Source organism: Chiloscyllium plagiosum, chromosome 5 (assembly GCF_004010195.1).
Source record: "Chiloscyllium plagiosum isolate BGI_BamShark_2017 chromosome 5, ASM401019v2, whole genome shotgun sequence".
NCBI classification, from domain to species: domain Eukaryota; kingdom Metazoa; phylum Chordata; class Chondrichthyes; order Orectolobiformes; family Hemiscylliidae; genus Chiloscyllium; species Chiloscyllium plagiosum.
The window spans coordinates 73,668,293-73,685,975 of NC_057714.1; the positions used below are offsets into that span (position 1 = coordinate 73,668,293).

The following is a 17,683-nucleotide window of genomic DNA, read 5'->3' on the forward strand; positions in this document are numbered from 1 at the left end:
AGAGGCTGTTGTCTCTCACATGGATGTGACTTAACCAGATCCACTACTTCAAATGACATTACAGCAGTAATTTTAACAGTCTAACTCAAAATACATTTACAATGGTATTTCATCTATGACACCTGTGCACCTCAAGTTCTTTTTTTCCTCTCCCTTCCTTTACTTCTCAGTCCTAACTTCCACAGTGGGATTGGAGGGAGCTGCTCTGTTGATAGTTCGGTTCTGCTGGAAGACTTGGGGGTCCTTCCTGGGGTATTTGGACTTAGAAGGCCCAGTCCTACTCAGACATGTCCTGCCCAGATGCAGGGTCACCCCTCTCAGCTTGAACTGCTGCTGTTTGGGAATCACAGGAGGTGGAAAGGTGGAAGGGAAGGGCACTGCTGGACTGTTCTGAAGGGAAGTTTCTGGGGGTTTTGAATGTGTCTCTTCCTCTGTGTTATTGCTGGTACCATCCTGTCTCCCTGAGTGAAAGGATGATCTGGAGTGAGGTCAAAGTCTGTCGTCTCCTTGTTGGCATTAATGCTGAATACCTATGGTTACAATGATGGGAGGGCAAGTCCAAGCAAAAATCTGGCAGATTCTGAGCGTGCTGGATCTGGGTCTCCATGATGATCACTATTCTGCCAATGGAGACATACTGACGCATACATGTTGGAGCTAGCACAGTCTGATAACATTGAAAGACTCTGTCATCCTACTGTTTAACTAGTAAGTTCCTCTGACAAACCTGCCTGTTGCCTGTCTGTGCATTTTAACAAAATCAATAATAGCTGATACTTGAAATTGTCTTTTGCCTGCAGCTGAGTTGGTGCCTGGTCTCCGGCAGCCCTCTGGGCACCAAAGATATGGGCTGTTTCCCCTTGATAGCTGTGGTGACTTATTAATGATGTATTCAGAACACTGTCCTCCCAAATCTAATCTTACTGCAGAGAAATCATGGCATTAACCTGGGTTGTTATCTCAATCCAGGCTGGCTGTGTTTGGTGGCATTGTCTCCTGCAGCAAGAAAAAGCACTGCCCTCCTCTCCACCATTCCATTTACCAGAACTCCAGAACCCTGTCTCAAAGTGGAGAACTATCTTGCCTTTCGGGTTATTCCTTCAGTGATAATAGTGGAGCACTGCAACGTGAAGGGCTGTTTCTGGCATCTGAAGTAGTGTATGGGTGAGATTTAAGTATGGTATCAGTAACATCAATACTTGCAGGTCCTGGTAGTGGTGAGCCCTTCTGCCTCTTCTGTCATGCAATTACATGACAGGGGTGCTAATATCCCAGTTGGAAAGTTAGACTGCAGAGAGCAGAGCATTGTAAAAGAAACGCCACTGTGAGCCATGCAGACTGTGTACCATCACAAATACTTTAATGGAAAATGGGAACATTTAGTCCTTTGACTTTGGAGGTTTACTTATTACAAAATAACATATCTTTAAAAATGTAGCTTAGTTTATAAAATGTAGTTTTGGCCTGACAGTAAAATGACTTTAGCACTGGTTAGAGAAAATTGATCTCTTCATTATTAGCTTTAGACGTGAGTCTGAGCTCAACGGGTATATGCTTGCTTCTGTCACATGATAATGGATTTAACTCTGGTCCAGACACCTCAGCAGACCAATCCAATCTGACACTTTAGATGAGATATTAAACTGAAGCTCTATATGTGCAGTCAGCTCTTTTAAAATATCCCCTGACAATATTCAACAGCAGGGCTCCCCGGGTTCTGATGTATAACTATTCTTTTAAGCCAAAATCATGAAAGTGTATTTTTGGTCAATAATAATAGCAATAGTAATTGGGATCTTGCTGTGTGCAAACCAGCTACCATATTCTACTACTCCTCAAAGTACTTTTCTGGTAGTGACGCACTTTGGGATATCCTGAAGATATGAAAGATATTAAATAATTGATAGCTAATCTTTATAAAAATGTGGTAAAGTGAACTTTTAGGTGAATCGTAAATTCCTAAAGAAAATCTATTAAATTTTACCAACAAGAGTCAGCAACCGCGACAATACACACTGGCAAAATTCTATTAACCTGATTTCTGGTCAAAAACAGTTCTCTAGATTTGCAAATTACATGAAGGATAAAAATACATGACCCAGTTTCTTCACTGTACTATCACACAGTGCAAACTTGTTTCTTTGATAATGAATACATGGATTTTATTTTATGACACTCATTCTTGGTGTATGGGTATTGCGGGCAATGCCATCATATTTGCCAATCCCTGGAGGTGAACCAGGCACAATTGAGTAACTTGTAGGGCTTTTTCAAAGGCATTTATGAGTCAACTATATTAATGCTGGTCTAGAGACAAATATAGTCCGAACAGGGCAGGGGTGGTAGATTTCATTCCCTGAAGAACATTGATAAATTATTTGGTTTAATTCTAATTATGAAGAGTAGGGAAGAAAACATTTTGAACCACAGGCCAAATAGACAAAGAAGTAAAAGCACTTAAACTGGGACTAAACACATAAGTTTAGTACCATTGCATTGGTTAAAGGTTAAAGTCAATGTTTTGTGGAATTAAAATATTTTGTTTCAAAGGTGGTGGAGTAGATTTACTTAAAACAACTTCTTTGATAACATGGGTTGCATATCTAAATGTGGGAGCTTGAGTTTGATGAATGCTGAATTCTCAGTATTTTTAACTCATGCTAATTCGAACAGTAATTGACCAGATATCAGAGTTTTGCAACTGGTTTGAAATGGCCAACCTAGCGCAATCATACCTGTCGGTTAGCATCTTTTGGACCAAACTGCAGTGCCCAGGCAGATATTACATTAAAGCCTTTTACCACAGTGGAATTTGGAAATAGTGAAGCAAGGTACTCTGCGTTGGCTTCTGGGTATTGGTTTATTCGTACATTGTTACTCACATCCACGAGGATTTTGCCTATAAGTAAGTGCTTGAGGTCCCATAAGGAGGTATAGTGCTCTCGATGCATAGCAACAAATATAAGATTGGTTTTCAAAACAGCATCTTCCTGATGCACAATTTCAACAACTGGAGGGAAGAACCCAACAGCTCGTTTGGGGTTTCTGCTCCCTATTACAACAGCGTACCCAGATCGGATTAATCTGATTGCAAGTGATTTTGCAAAGTCTCCACTTCCTAAAATCCCTATGGTAGACTTGGATGCTTCCTTAAAGCCACTCATGTCATTCGGTAAGAAGGTCTCACTGGCGTCTTTCATATTCCTCATAATGGAGATGGAATCCATTGCTGAAAGACAGAAACTGTTATGATGGGTTGGGAGAGGAGAGAAGAGAAAAGGAACACAATTATTCCAATACATTAACATTTCACAGATGCTTTACTTATTTATATGTTTGATGATTGCAAAAAAAACGAATGACAGATTTTGAAGGATATTTTTGATAAATATTCTGAATTGTATTGAACTTAACTGTATCTGTAATTTGGTTGAAATCCAAGAGTCCTATTATTGGATTTGAAAAGGACAACTCCAAAAGCAGAAATTACACTTCAAAATACTCCAAAGGATTGGTCACATATTTCAAAAGGGACCATCACATTTGTCCATTGCCCTTTTCCTGAGATTATATATACTATAATTCCACTCACTTAGCCCTACTCATAAATGCACACACACAGACTGCTGGTAACATAATACATCCCATTCTTTTCCAGTCTACTTAAATAGACAGCTAGGGATTAGACATGTGACAACCTGCATGAATTCTAACACCTCTTTCAATGTCAATATTTAAAATAATATTTCAGATAAGAAAATTGTGAAATTTTACTTCCTTTCTGAAGAACTGAATATTGCTGTAAAACTGTCACCTGCTTATTAAACTTAAACTTTATCATGGACATTTAGTAGATCTCCAAGTCCATACAAATTTTCACTATTGCAGTCTGTTTGACAGAGGACATACTCCTTGTTTTTATTCATCTCACTACACTGACCTCAAACCAAGTCAGTAACCAAAGTACCATGACCCCATATGCAATCATCTCACATAAATCTTAGATGCAGAGAATTCCAAAGACAACAACAGCATGTGCCATATTTAGGTTATTTTTGTCATAATGATGAGGAAATAATACAAACTTTATAATGAAAATGGATACTATGGACTTAAATATTGATCTCACTAACTAGATATTCAAACATGTTTTCAGATCGTCCAGTGCTTTATGCTTCAAAACATCATTTAAGATGTGTCTGGACAGATGCATGAGTAGGTGGGGAGCAGAGGGATACAGATGCTTAGGAATTGACCGACAGGTTTAGACTGTACATTTGGATTGGCTCAGGCTTGGAGGGCCGAAGGGACTGTTCCTGGGCTGTAAATTTCCTTTGATCTTTGTTCTTTATCACAAGCACAACATAACACATGCATTTTATACCCGATATTCAATGAGAAAGTTTTTTGAATTCAGCCCTAGCAATGCAACTTCAAAACATAAAGCAGAAGATCATTCCTCTTACTCTCACTGGGCACTATAATCACAGCATAGATACTAATCAATTCACTGAGGCAAGTTCGAAGTAAACTTGAAGTCAGACTGGTTACTGATGAAAATATTAACTGCTTAATGCATGACACAGACATACTGTCCATTTCTGCAGCATCAAGCAGATGGCTAAATGCAGCAACTGATTTGAATTTTTCATGTATTAGCATTAATATATTTTCAACATACAGACACAGATCCACTGACTTATAATTACAAAACTGCACCACTCTTTAACAGATGATTACGTTAATTTTATGAAAAGAAATAGTGAAAATTGTGAGTACGTAGGAAATAATACTTACCTCAAAAATCATCAAATATTTTTACCCACTTTAATACAAAGTGGGGAAGAGCAGCAAAAGACAACAAATTGCATCTATGAGCAGAAAGCAGGAATTTCTTACTGACCTTGTTGTAAAGGCTCACCACCTCTTTTACTGATCTCTCCGCATAAATACTAGGTATGCTTAAAGGAAATATGATCTGGTAGGGAAGAAAAGAGGTCATTATTAACATTAGGATGCATTTGTGACTTTGAGAAATATTTTCCTTGTCCTGAATGACTGTTTTCTATTTTGAAGAGAACACCAGGGACTCATCTGCATGCATCCAGTGTTCTGTCCAGCATCGCGTCACAGATCTACAGACTGAGTCATTTACCAGCCCCACGTTTTCTTTCTCCTGCCCTCTTGTCTCTCCTTCATTTTCTTTTGACTCGGGGATTCATTAATGAATCTTAAATATTGGTTCAGCAATTACTGTCAATGGAAAAACCATAATAACCTTCAGTTTTAGATCATTACAAAAAGTTAAATTCATATTACATTTGGATTAGCAATAGACATTCATTATATCAAGACACTTTTAACTAACATCTAACAAATAGTACATGCAGGAACTATAACTTCACAGTTATTCTACTTTAGTCTTAGCTCCAATTACAATAGATTCAACTGCATATTGTCTGTTTTGTTTGATAAATACATTACAAATTAGCAATTGATTGAATTAATTACCGTCCATTGCCCTGCAAAAAACTAATAAATTAACAACATAAAACAAAAACACGATATAACTTGAGGCACTGCACACATTTTTGTTGCAGGTATCAGAAAGAATGGTAGAGAAAACTGACACGAAAATCCAGAATCACAAAACCATTATTCCATGACACATGATATAGATTTTTAATTGAACAGTCGTTTTATTATTACAAGCTTTTAGTGTTTTGGCACTGGAACTATTTAGTGCATTGTGCTTATGAGACGGAGGTGGGAGAAGAACAGATCAAATACTCAAAAATTAATTCCCTAATATTCAAATTTTCAATAAATATACTTCACCTTAGCACATAGAACAGTACAGCACAGGATCAGGTCCACCATGTCTGTGCTAACCATGATGTTTTTCTAACCTAATCCCATTTGTCTGCGCATGTCCCATCTGTATCCCTTCATTCCCTGCCAGTTCATTTGTCTGTCTAACTGCTTCTTAAATGTTGCTATTGTATCTGCTTCTTTCAATTCACCCGGCAGTACATTCCAGGCACCTACCACCCTCTGTTGCCCCACACATCTCCATTTTAACTTTCCCCCTCTCACCTTAAACCTATATTCCTCATATTTGACATTTTCATCCTGGGAAAAAGACTCTTGACTATCTCTGCCCTCATAATTTTACATACTTCTATCAGGTCACCCCTCAGCCTCCAATGCTCTAGTGAAAACAATGCAGTTTATCCAACCTCTCCTTATAGTTAAATCAGGTAATGTCCTGTTAAATCACCTTTGCACCCTTCCTATAGTGCAGCAACAGAAATGCAGACAATACTCTAAATGTGGCCTAACTAAAGTTGCAACATGACTTGCCAACTTTTATACTCAATGTTGAAGCTGAAGAAAAATGCCTTTCTTTACCACCTTTTCAGTGGTGTGTTGCCACTTTCGGGGAGCTATGGATTTGTACCCAAAGATCCATCTGAAATCAATGCTCCTAAGGGTCCTGCCATTTACTATATAATTTCCTGTTGCATTTGACCTCTCAAAATATATCGTCTCACATTTGTCCACCTGCTTTCTCAGCCCAACATTCCAACTATATTCTTTGATAACCTTCCCCATTATCCACAACTTCACCGATTTTTGTGTCATCTGCAAAATTACTAATCACACCACCTACATTGTCATACAAATCGTTTATATTTATTACAAACAACAGAGGTCCCAATACTAATCATTGTGAACACCACTGGTCACAGATCACCAGTCAGAAAACTATTCCTCCACAGCTCACCCGCTGTCTTCTATGATCAAGCTGATTTTGTAACCAACTTACCAACTCACCATGGATCCCACATTATTTAATCTTCTGGACCAACCATTCATGAAGTTAGTAAAATTCTTTACTAAAGTTCACTTAAACAACATCTGTGACTTGCTCTCATCAATCGTCTTTGCCATTTCCTCAAAAAACTCAAATTTGTGAGACAAGACCCCCCTGCACAAAGCCATGCTGACTATCCCTCGTGAGTCCATTCTTTTCCAAACGTGATTAATCCTGTCCTAAGAATCTTCTCCAAGAATTTCCCTACCACTGATGTAAGGCTCACTGGCCTATAATTTATGGGATTATCCTTGTTGCCCTTTTTAAACAAAGGAACAATGTTGGCTATCCTCCAGTCTTCGGGGACGTTTCCTGTAGCTAAAAATGCTCCAGCAATCTCCTTCCTTGCCTCTGATGAAGAGTCATCTAGACTCGAAATGTTAGCTTGCTTTCTCTCCATGGATGCTGTCTGACCTGGTGTAATTTCCAATATTTTTTTGTTTTCAGTTCCTCCCTTGCCTCACTTAGTATCCTGAGATAGTCCCATAAGACATTGAGGACGTATCTACCTTAACATTTTTCAAAACATCAACATCTCCTCCTTAGTATAAACATGCCCTAGAATTTCAACATACCCTCCCGTCACGTGAATACCAACATTAAGGACCTCACACACTCCCTCTGGCTCCACACATAAATTCCCTCCTTTGTCTTTGAGTGGACCAATCCTTTGCCTAGCTACCTTCTTGCTCCTAATTCCTTGCCAGGGTGAGAAATTCCCTGGGATTCTCCTTAATTCTACTTGACAAGGAATTTCATAACCAAATTTAGCCATCCTAATTCCTTGTTTAAGTTTTCTCCTGTTTCATTTATATTCGTCAAGGACCTTGTCTGATTTCATTTTCCTTAAACATAAGTATGCTTCTTTTTCCTTTTTGATTAAATATTCAATATCTCTTGTCATAGAATCATACAGTCAGAATCATACAGCAGAGAAACAGATCCTTTGGTCCAATCAGTCCATGTCGACTATAATCCCAAGCTAAACTAGTCTCACCTGCCTGTACTTGGCCCACATCCCTCCAAACATTTCTTATTCATGGGCTTATCCAAATATCTTTTCAACATTGTAACTGTATCGACATCAACCACTTCCCCTGGAAGTTCATTCAACACGTAAACTACTCTCTGCGTAAAAAAATTGCCCTCAAGTTTTTAAAAAATCTTTCTCCACCTCGTCTTGAAATCCCCCACCCTAGGGAAAAGACACCTGCTATTCACCTTATCTATACCCCTCACAATTTTATAAACCTCTGTGAGATCACCCTCTCAACCTCCTACACTCAAGTGAATAAAGTCCTAGACTAACCATGCCCCTCATGATCCCCTTAACTCACACCCTCCATTCCTGGCAACATCCTGGTAAATCTCTTCTGAACCCTCTCCAGCTTAATAAAATCCTTCCTCTAAGCGGGCAACCAGGACTGCACACAGTACTCCAGAAGAGACCTCATCAACATCATAAACAATCTCAAGATAACTTCCAAATTTCTGTACTCAAAGGTCTGAGCAATGAAGGCAAGTGTGCTAAACATTTTTAATCACCTGCAAGCTTCAAAATATTATGGACCTGAACCCTAGGTTTCTCTGTTCTGCAACTCTACCTAAGGCCCTACTTTTAATTGTATAAGTCCTGCCATTGTTTGTTTTACCAAAATACAATACCTCATATTTATTCAAATTAAACTCCATCTGTCAATCCTCAGTCCATTGACCTAATTGACTGAGATCTCTTTGCAATCTTACATAACCTTCTTCACTGTCCACAATTTTAGTGTGATCGCAAACTTACTAACTTACAAGCTATATTCTATCTAAATCATTTATATAAATGACAAACAATGGCTTTGTGCATGGGAAATCATGTCTCACAAATTTGATTGGGTTTTTTGAAGAAGTAACAAAGAAGATTGATGAGGGCAGAGTGGTAGATGAGATCTCTATGGACCTCAGTAAGGCGTTCGATAAGGTTCCCCATGGGAGACTGGTTAGCAAGGTTAGATCTCACGGAATACAGGGAGAACTAGCTGCTTGGATACAGAACTGGCTTAAAGGGAAAGACAGAGGGTGGTGGTGGTGGAGGGTTGTTTTTCAGGCTGGAGGCTTGTGACCAGTAGAGTTTCACAAGGATCAGTGCTGGGTCCTCTACTTTTTGCCATTTACATAAATGATTTGGATACGAGCATAAGAGGTATAGTTAGTAAGTTTGCAGGTGACACCAAAATTGGAGGTGTAGTGGACAGTGAAGAAGGTTACCTCAGATTACAACAGAATCTTGACCAGATGGGCCAATGGGCTGAGAAGTGGCAGATGGAGTTTAATTTAGATAAATGTGAGGTGCTGCATTTTGGGAAAGCAAATCTTAGCAGGACTTATACACTTAATGGTAAGGTCCTAGGGAGTGTTGCTGAACAAAGAGACCTTGGAGTGCAGGTTCATAACTCCTTGTAAGTGGAGTCGTAGATAGGATAGTGAAGAAGGCGTTTGGTATGCTTTCTTTGATTGGTCAGAGTATTGAATACAGGAGTTGGGAGGTAATCTTGCAGCTGTACAGGACGTTGGTTAGGCCACCGTTGGAATACTGCGTGCAATTCTGGTCTCCTTCCTATTGAAAAAATGTTGTGAAACCTGAAAGGGTTCAGAAAAGATTTACAAGAATGTTGCCAAGGTTGGAGGATTTGAGCTACAGGGAGAGGCTGAACAGGCTGGGGCTTTTTTCCCTGGAGCGTCTGAGGCTGAGGGGTGACTGTATAGAGGTTGACAAGATCATGAGGGGCATGGATAGGATAAATAGACAAAGTCTTTTCCCTGGGGTGCGGGAGTCCAGAACTAGAGGGCATAGGTTTAGGGTGAGAGGGGAAAGATATAAAAGAGACCTAAGGGGCAACGTTTCCATAGAGGGTGGCACGTGTATGGAATGAGCTATACACGTGGTGGAAGCTGGTATAATTGCAACATTTAAAAGGCATCTGGATGGGTATATGAACAAGAAGGGTTTGGAGGGATATGGGGCAGGTGCTGGCAGGTGGGACTCAATTTGGTTGGGATATCTGGTCAGCATGGACTGGTTGGACCGAAGGGTCTGTTTCCATGCTGTACATCTCTATGACTGGCTGCTCCCCTTTCATTATACAGGTTAATTCTAAAAACATAAAAGTTTTGCCCTAAAGTCTCATCTGTTTACATATAAACAAAAAGGCCTCCCAATACCCCTTTCTCTTTGTATCAAACTAGTAGATTTGGACCCCTCTGAAAAAAACCAAGGACACAGTATCCTTGAGAAAAGGAACAACTTTGAAAAAAATGGACCAGCTTTTTGACATGTCTTCTGATCCACTGCTGATCCCATTACTGCAGAATACATACTGAGACATCTTTCAAATGAACCAACTGTATGAATGAATTCAATTCTTCAACATCAATCTAACTCTTCAGTCTGGTGTCAATGGACAGTAATAATTATATTCTGAATGAGGATATTCTGCATTTGAGCTGTTTAAAAAAATAATCTATGAAAAATTTTACAATGGGATTTTCGATATTTGTCATTCTGGTGAGCATTTAAGGCAGTTTGATGGACCACAAATAAATTAAATATATGTTATATTCAATAAGCAGATGGAATATTTTCAAAAGGCATAATTTAATACATACTACAATCACAGAGCTGTGCATCAGAATTATTACAGCACAGTAGGAAGCCATTCAACTCACTGTCTCTCCAAGTCACATCTCTGGAAATTGGGTTTACGATTGTGACATTGGGAGACACACTTCCATCATTTGCAGGTATAATCTACTACAGTGGCAAGTAATTTTACTCACTTTGTTTCTAGACATATTTCATTCATACTTTGTAATGTGAGACTCAAGCGCATGGACTCAAACGCATGGACAGCCCAAAAGCCATGACGTCAGGATTCTTTATTCCATTGGTATCTGGCCTTTACAAATATGCAGTGAAATGAAACAATTATGTGATTAGCAAGTTTGATTGTGCTATGGTGGCTAGAATGTTTGGGTCCACATTACTTGCAGCATGCTCTTCTTGCATTACCGATCCAGGAAAATGGCAAGTTTCGGGTGACAGCCAACATTTCTTCAAGATAACCTCCTCAGCTTTTATTGATGCTTTCCATGGGGTCCAGTCTGTGCAGCAGATCACCACATTGCAGTCTACTGTGGTCAGGTCTCCAGGAGTTGTACGATCAGCAGCATTTTCAGTTGCTGCTTCCCAGCCAGTCATCTCTGAGCCATCTACCAGGAGTAGGCTTCCTCATATTGCATATATTCCCTGGATTCACAACCAACTCCAGGGTACTCATTGTTTTGCTCTTCCGTATGAGCCATCAGGCATCCCAACTTCAGGTTCCATTACACAATTTTAGCCTGAAACAACTCCCACTCAATGAACTGTTTTCTGAGGCTGCTCTCCAGCCTATTGGTTCAATAATATTGGTGCGACCATGTGTGTCCAGCTGTTTGATGACTCAGTAGGATTCAGGATACCGGGCTTATTCTGACCACTAATACTGATTTGGAGGAATACTCTTGCTCTGATTGGGGAAAGTCAGTCCAATCAGCACTTCTATTATTCAATCAATTTTCTTCTTAGTGTTCCTTTCTTGGCTCTCGTGGATGCCATCTTGAACTCCTAGGTTAGCTCATGTGATGCTTAGCTATTCATTCATTTACCTGTCCATTTCCATCAGTAGATGTGGTGAGCACAAGGAGATGGAAGGTCTGGGTCTTGTCCAAAGAAAAGATAGCCTGTGGGTGAGGACAGGGTGCCATTCCAAAACAAACCATGTCCAGGAGCCACTCAGGCTATTTTTGATACACAACAGTCATGCAGAGTATGGTTGAATTATTTTCACTGTTCACTTCCTCTGGATGATCGGGCGTGGAGCCTCTCTTGGCAATGCCATAGACCTTGCAAAGCATCTGGAGGATCTTGCTCTCAAAGTTGTGACCCTAGTCACTCTGAATCAGATGTGGGTACCTGAATGGATAAACGAATCACACTCACATTAGGTCAAGTCCCTTTTGAAGAAATGCCACCTACTGCCTGGCTCTATACAGGATGCATAAATAGCTTCACATTTGGTGATAAGATGTGGCCAATGCGCTGGTTAGTGCCTCTGTATCTGACTGTAGTGGTGGCTGTTCCACCATGAATGCCACTTACTCCCTTGGGTTGAGGCCGTTGGATGCCATAACTAGCTGTGCATCTTTCATCCATCTTTAACCACTGGTACATCGGTCTGTCCAGTAAGCTGAAGTATTCAAATTGAATATGCATGCAAGAATACAGTTCCCTTCCTCCGTAGCATCAAGAGAATACGTGTGTGTTTTATCTGAAGGGCCAATTTCCACTGCTGATGCCTGAGACTTCAAATATACTGAAACTGCTTTAGCTTACCTCACAGATAATACCAGATTCTACTCCTCCACGATCTACTGCATTTCGACCAAGCAACTTTCAACGTCAACCATCATAGCTTGATGCATGTGCTATGTAACCTTGCCATCACAGAAGACCCGAAGATCATAAATCAGGGATTCTTTATTCCACTGGAGTTTAGGCATTTACAAACATGAAGGGAAATTGAAGTTAAATTTGGAAAACTGAATTTATATGGAATTAAACAAGTACCTCACATCTGGATGAGGAAACCTTTTGGCTGTCTCATGCTCTAGCCATGGGCCTCTTTTTGACAAGTGCATCCTTTCTCCAGACAGGTTCTGCATGAACTCCACTGTTTGGCACCCTCCCTCTCCATTGACACTTGCTGGAGGCCCTATTCCATTTTGAAACTCCGGTTAATTTCAAATGTAACCCCAAGTGCCTTGTTAGCTTTACTGTCAGGCTGCTAGGCACCCCATTAACAAGGCACCATCAGCCTAATCACACCTGGCAAGAGAAAATTTACGTTGATTTTATCAATGTTTTTATTAAGGTAAAAGAAGTAAATATTTGCAATAATGCTTTTAGCTCTGGACAATCATTACAGGTTTGAATTTAATTTAATCTACCAGTATCAGCAAGTCACATTTTGCAATGTGGGAACTTGAGGGTGCACTGTTCTAACTAAATTGAATGAAATAAGAATTACCATGCATATAAAGGTAAATTTTTTATATATAAAAGAAAAAAGTGCTGTTTTTGAATTTATTAATTTCATATCGAAACTATCCACCAATCAATGCAATCTCCAAGCACCATGGATGTATCAGGAACTGAGAAATGCCATCTGGCTCTTCAAATAACACCACCTCTGAGAAGCAATTCAAAACTACTCCCAATGGCTTGCTCCATAGTGACTTCGCAACTTGATATGTACAAGAGACTGAATAAATTGAACGACATTGCAGTTATGGCGTAAAAGGTGTAAGTATTTTATATATAATATATATATATCTCCCAATACATGTGACAATAATAAATCAAATCAAATAATATCATTTAGTCCAGGGAAGTGATTTTGAACTATAGGCTAGTGGATTTTCCTCTGTATATGTGAGTTTAATAATTAACTTGTCAGGATTTCTAAAGCCAGGCATGTTTAAAAATTTTACATGAGAGAGGGAGTCCATGGAGGGCTAATGGGAATTTGTTTGCAATAGAAAGGTTTTACGAGCAGACAGAGTAAATATTGAGGAGAGTTTTCTTGCCTTCAGTTTACAAAGGTCAGGATCTTTTCTTTCTTCAGAAAATAACTCATAGCTTGAAAAGCTTTTACTTTCAGTTCACAAAGGTCCTGGATGAAGTTTGATATGAGACCCTTACTATTGTTCTTTTATTTTCCTTGCATTTTTTCATGGAACTGCAAGCCAAAATTAGGGTTAGTTAAACATTGAATAGCTGCATGTTGTTTTTAAAAAAGGAAGAAAACCAAACACACGTTTGTTGTTGGTGGCTGGTTTGCAAGATAATACAACTTGCTTACTAACCAAAGGATCACAGTGGAGTATTCAACTGCATGTATCATCATGCGGAGATCTGGTAGCTGACTGCATGTTGAGTTAGTCAATCAAAGGAATACCAATACTAACTACTAAACTACTGAGAATACTAATTAAAAAGAAGAACAGAAGGGAGTAAACTGGCCCTGACTGGTTTTGGTGGGTACAGAGTCATTGTGAAAGCTGTGGGATCGGCTGCTGCATTTTACTTTCTAGTTTCTATTGAAAAAGAATAATCAGATGTTCCAAGAAAAGAATCCCGGTGTGTAAGAAATACATAAATAATACATAATACGTAAGAAATAGATAAATAATTCTGGAAGTTTATCGACAGTCCACACTTGTCAGTCACTTTGAAATTAGACATACATAAATGTCTTTGAACAACTCCTTATCCAGGGAGTAAATGAAGGCAACATCCATCATTTATTTTCTTTTTAATTTATCCATTAACTATGTCGGCCTGTATGTGAATGGGGAATAAGATCAAAGAACATTGGGCTGATATCACAGACATTAATTTGATTACCGCGTTATTTAGGTTTGCCCTACTTAAGTTACAGTATTAATAAACTGTTAAGTTTTGTTTATTATAAACTTGGTGTCTGAGATCTATTTCCTAAAGTCTAGTTAGGAACAACTGGGAAATTTTGAGGGTCACTGAATATTTTAATTTTGTAATGTTGCAAATCTAGTGATTTGGTTTGGCTTATTATCCCTGGTCATAACACAATGTATAGAGAAAGGAAAGACTTCAGAAAAGTAAATAAGTATATTTTATCAGTGTGAAGTTGAAAGCTCCAGACCAGAACTGTTTGGTTAAAACCCAGAAGGGTTATTTGAAACTAAGAGGTCTCAGGACAGTTGTGTGACTTATCAAGGAAAAGTGTACTGAACTCTCGAGATCATGAACTGAAAGGAACAATTAAGTCAAACCTGTAGAAACGACAGTGAAGGAGTAAGTGTTTGAGTCTGGTGTTTGAGTAAGTGGAAAGTGATGCTGCTGGGATAGATGGGCTTGTATTTTTACTGTGTATTTCAGTGTCTTTCAAATAGAGTGAAATGGAAATAGCTTGGCTTATTTTGTGTAATAAACTTGCTTTTGATTTATTATTGTCACATGTACCTAGGTACAATGAAAAGTTTTATTGTGTAAGGATTGTGTGCTTATCACTTTATTAACAAAAAAGTGATCTTATCCAGATTTTAGTCTTGGTTCTGATTTGTCCAGTTAAAAACACCATGGGATCCTAATATAGCTTCCCAATGAATTAACAAGGTTGATGTAGCTCCTGTTTTTTCTCATATTATTCAAATGGGAAAACAATCTTTTCTTCAGTTCATATTGTCAAATAATCTCATTTTTTTTGTGCCTTCAACTAGAACAGTTTATTCAGTCACAGGATTACAGATTTTAATGGAACAGTGCACATACAAGGCCTGAAATTTTAATTCTATAGGATGGAAGATTATCAACTCGAAACATTAAGCAGAACATCAAAACTCCTCTGGAAATGAGAACGTAAGATGGGAAGTGCAGATAATAATTTTTAATAACTCCAAAGTAGAAGGAGTTGACTTTCATCATCTTGAAACTTACATCGAGAATTGCAAAATCACATTATCGGAACAAATCTATGAGCAAAAAAGTGATATATTTGTATGATCAAGGATTTCCAAGATGCCAATTACTCAGGTCCATCAATTTCCTCTGTTCCAGAAATCCTAGTAAACCTGTCTGTTGGCAAGTGAAGCCAGAATCAATTGTAAAAGTAAGGCAAATCAACTTTTAGTACAAGTTAATAGCAGTCCCCAGTATGCAACAACAATGGTTTGCCTTGTGCTTACAAGCACCTTCCAGTAAATGTGGAAGTTGATTAAGATTAGCCAATATTTTCCTTGTTTTAACCTACTATACACTAGATGTGCTGCTCAGATGGGTCAAACAGTGGCAAATAGAATTTAGTCCTGAAATGTGTGGGGAAGACTAACAAGTTGAATGATAGGACCCTAGAAATGACAGAGGATCAGAGGTTCCTTGGCGTGCATGATCATAGAATCATGAAGACAGCAGGGAAGGCAAAATTAAGGTTAAGGAGGTATATTGGATACTTGCCTTTATTAGTCAAAGAAATGAATACAAGAGCAAAGAGGTTATGATGGAGCTGTACGTAATGTTAGTTAGGCATTTCTGGAGTCCTGTGTGCAATTTGGTCACTACACTACAGGAAGGATATAACTTCACTGAAGAGGGTGCGGAGGTGATTTACCAGGTTGTTGTGTGAGCTGGAACATTTCAGCCATGAAACAGATTAGATAGGCTGGGTTTTTTTTCCTTGGAGCAGAGAAAGCTAAGGGACTTAACAAGATAGAGAGGTAGAGAAACTCTTCAGGGCAGCATGGTGGATCAATGGTTAGCCCTGCTGCCTCATAGCACCAGGGACCAGGGTTCAATCCCAGCCTTGGGCGTTGTTCGTATGGAGTTTGTATATTCTCCCGGTGTCTGCGTGGGTTTCTTTCGGCTGCTCTGGTTTCCTCCCACAATCCAAAGATGTGCAGGTTAGGCGAATTGGCCAAGCTGAATTGCCCATAGTGTCACAGGGATGTAGGTTAGATGCATTAGTCACGGGTAAATGTAAAGTAACAGGGTTGCGGAATGGATCTGTATGGTTACTTTTCTGAGGGTCGGTGTGGACTTGTTGGGCCAAAGGGCCTGTTTCCACACAGTAGGGATTCTATGATTCTAATTCATCCTCTTAGTAGAACAGTTAATAACCATGCGTCACAGTTTTATGGTAAAGAGGAGATCTGAGAAAAACAAATTCACCCAGAGGTTTGTGGATAGCCACTGCATAAAAGGGCAGTAGATGCAGGAACCCTCAAGGTATTTAAGAACTATTTAAATGAGCACTTGGAACACCATTACAAACAAGGCTACAGGCCAAGTGCTGGAAATGAGTTCAGAATAGATGCATGTTTGATGACTAGCACAGATATGGTGGACTGAAGGGCTACCTTCCACATTGTGCAATCTGGTCACAGTACTCCAGAAGTGGCCTAACATTATGTACAGCTCCACCATAACCTCTTTGCTCTTGTATTCATTGCTTTGACTAATAAAGGCAAGTATCCAATATACCTCATTAATGTTTGTGAGAAGATTTGTAGCTCGGGTGCTCGTTGTTGTGGTTCTGTTCGCCGAGCTGGGAATTAGTGTCGCAGACGTTTCGTCCCCTGTCTAGGTGACATCCTCAGTGCTTGGGAGCCTCCTGTGAAGTGCTTCTGTGATCTTTCCTCTGGCATTTGTAGTGGTTTGAATCTGCCGCTTCTGGTTGTCAGTTCCAGCTGTCCGTTGCAGTGGTTGGTATATTGGGTCCAGACCGATGTGCTTATTGATTGAATCTGTGGATGAGTGCCATGCCTCTAGGAATTCCCTGGCTGTTCTTTGTTTGGCTTGTCCTATAATAGTAGTGTTGTCCCAGTCGAATTCATGTTGCTTGTCATCTGCGTGTGTGGCTACTAAGGATGGCTGGTCGTGTCGTTTCGTGGCTAGGTGGTGTTCATGGATGTGGATCGTTAGCTGTCTTCCTGTTTGTCCTGTGTAGTGTTTTGTGAAGCCCTTGCATGGGATTTTGTACACTACATTGGTTTTGCTCATGCTGGGTGTCGGGTCCTTCGTTCTGGTGAGTTGCTGTCTGAGAATGGCTGTTGGTTTGTGTGCTGTTATGAGTCCTAGTGGTCACAGTCATCTGGCTGTCAGTTAGGAAATGCTACATAGGACAAACAGGAAGACAGCTAACGATCCGCATCCATGAACACCAACTAGCCACGAAACGACAC

At 39.5% G+C, this 17,683-nt stretch overlaps 1 protein-coding gene across 12 annotated transcripts in view; it reads right to left on the reverse strand.

The window, feature by feature from the left end:
* steap2 (STEAP family member 2, metalloreductase) overlaps window positions 1–17,683 on the reverse strand; it is a 65,134-nt gene that overhangs the window by 30,843 nt on the left and 16,608 nt on the right. For 3 of the 12 annotated variants that reach the window (XM_043690367.1, XM_043690359.1, XM_043690366.1), the window contains 4 exons: window positions 10,703–11,879; window positions 5,156–5,253; window positions 4,904–4,978; window positions 2,736–3,243 (listed from right to left, as the gene is read on the reverse strand). In XM_043690367.1, coding sequence (XP_043546302.1) covers window positions 2,736–3,227 — 492 coding nt within the window. In that variant the 5' untranslated portion in view covers window positions 3,228–3,243; window positions 4,904–4,978; window positions 5,156–5,253; window positions 10,703–11,879. Of the gene's footprint in view, window positions 1–2,735; window positions 4,880–4,903; window positions 4,979–5,155; window positions 5,254–10,702; window positions 11,880–17,683 lie in introns of those variants that run through there. The other 9 variants (XM_043690368.1, XM_043690361.1, XR_006311722.1 and 6 more) reach the window with 7 other exon arrangements.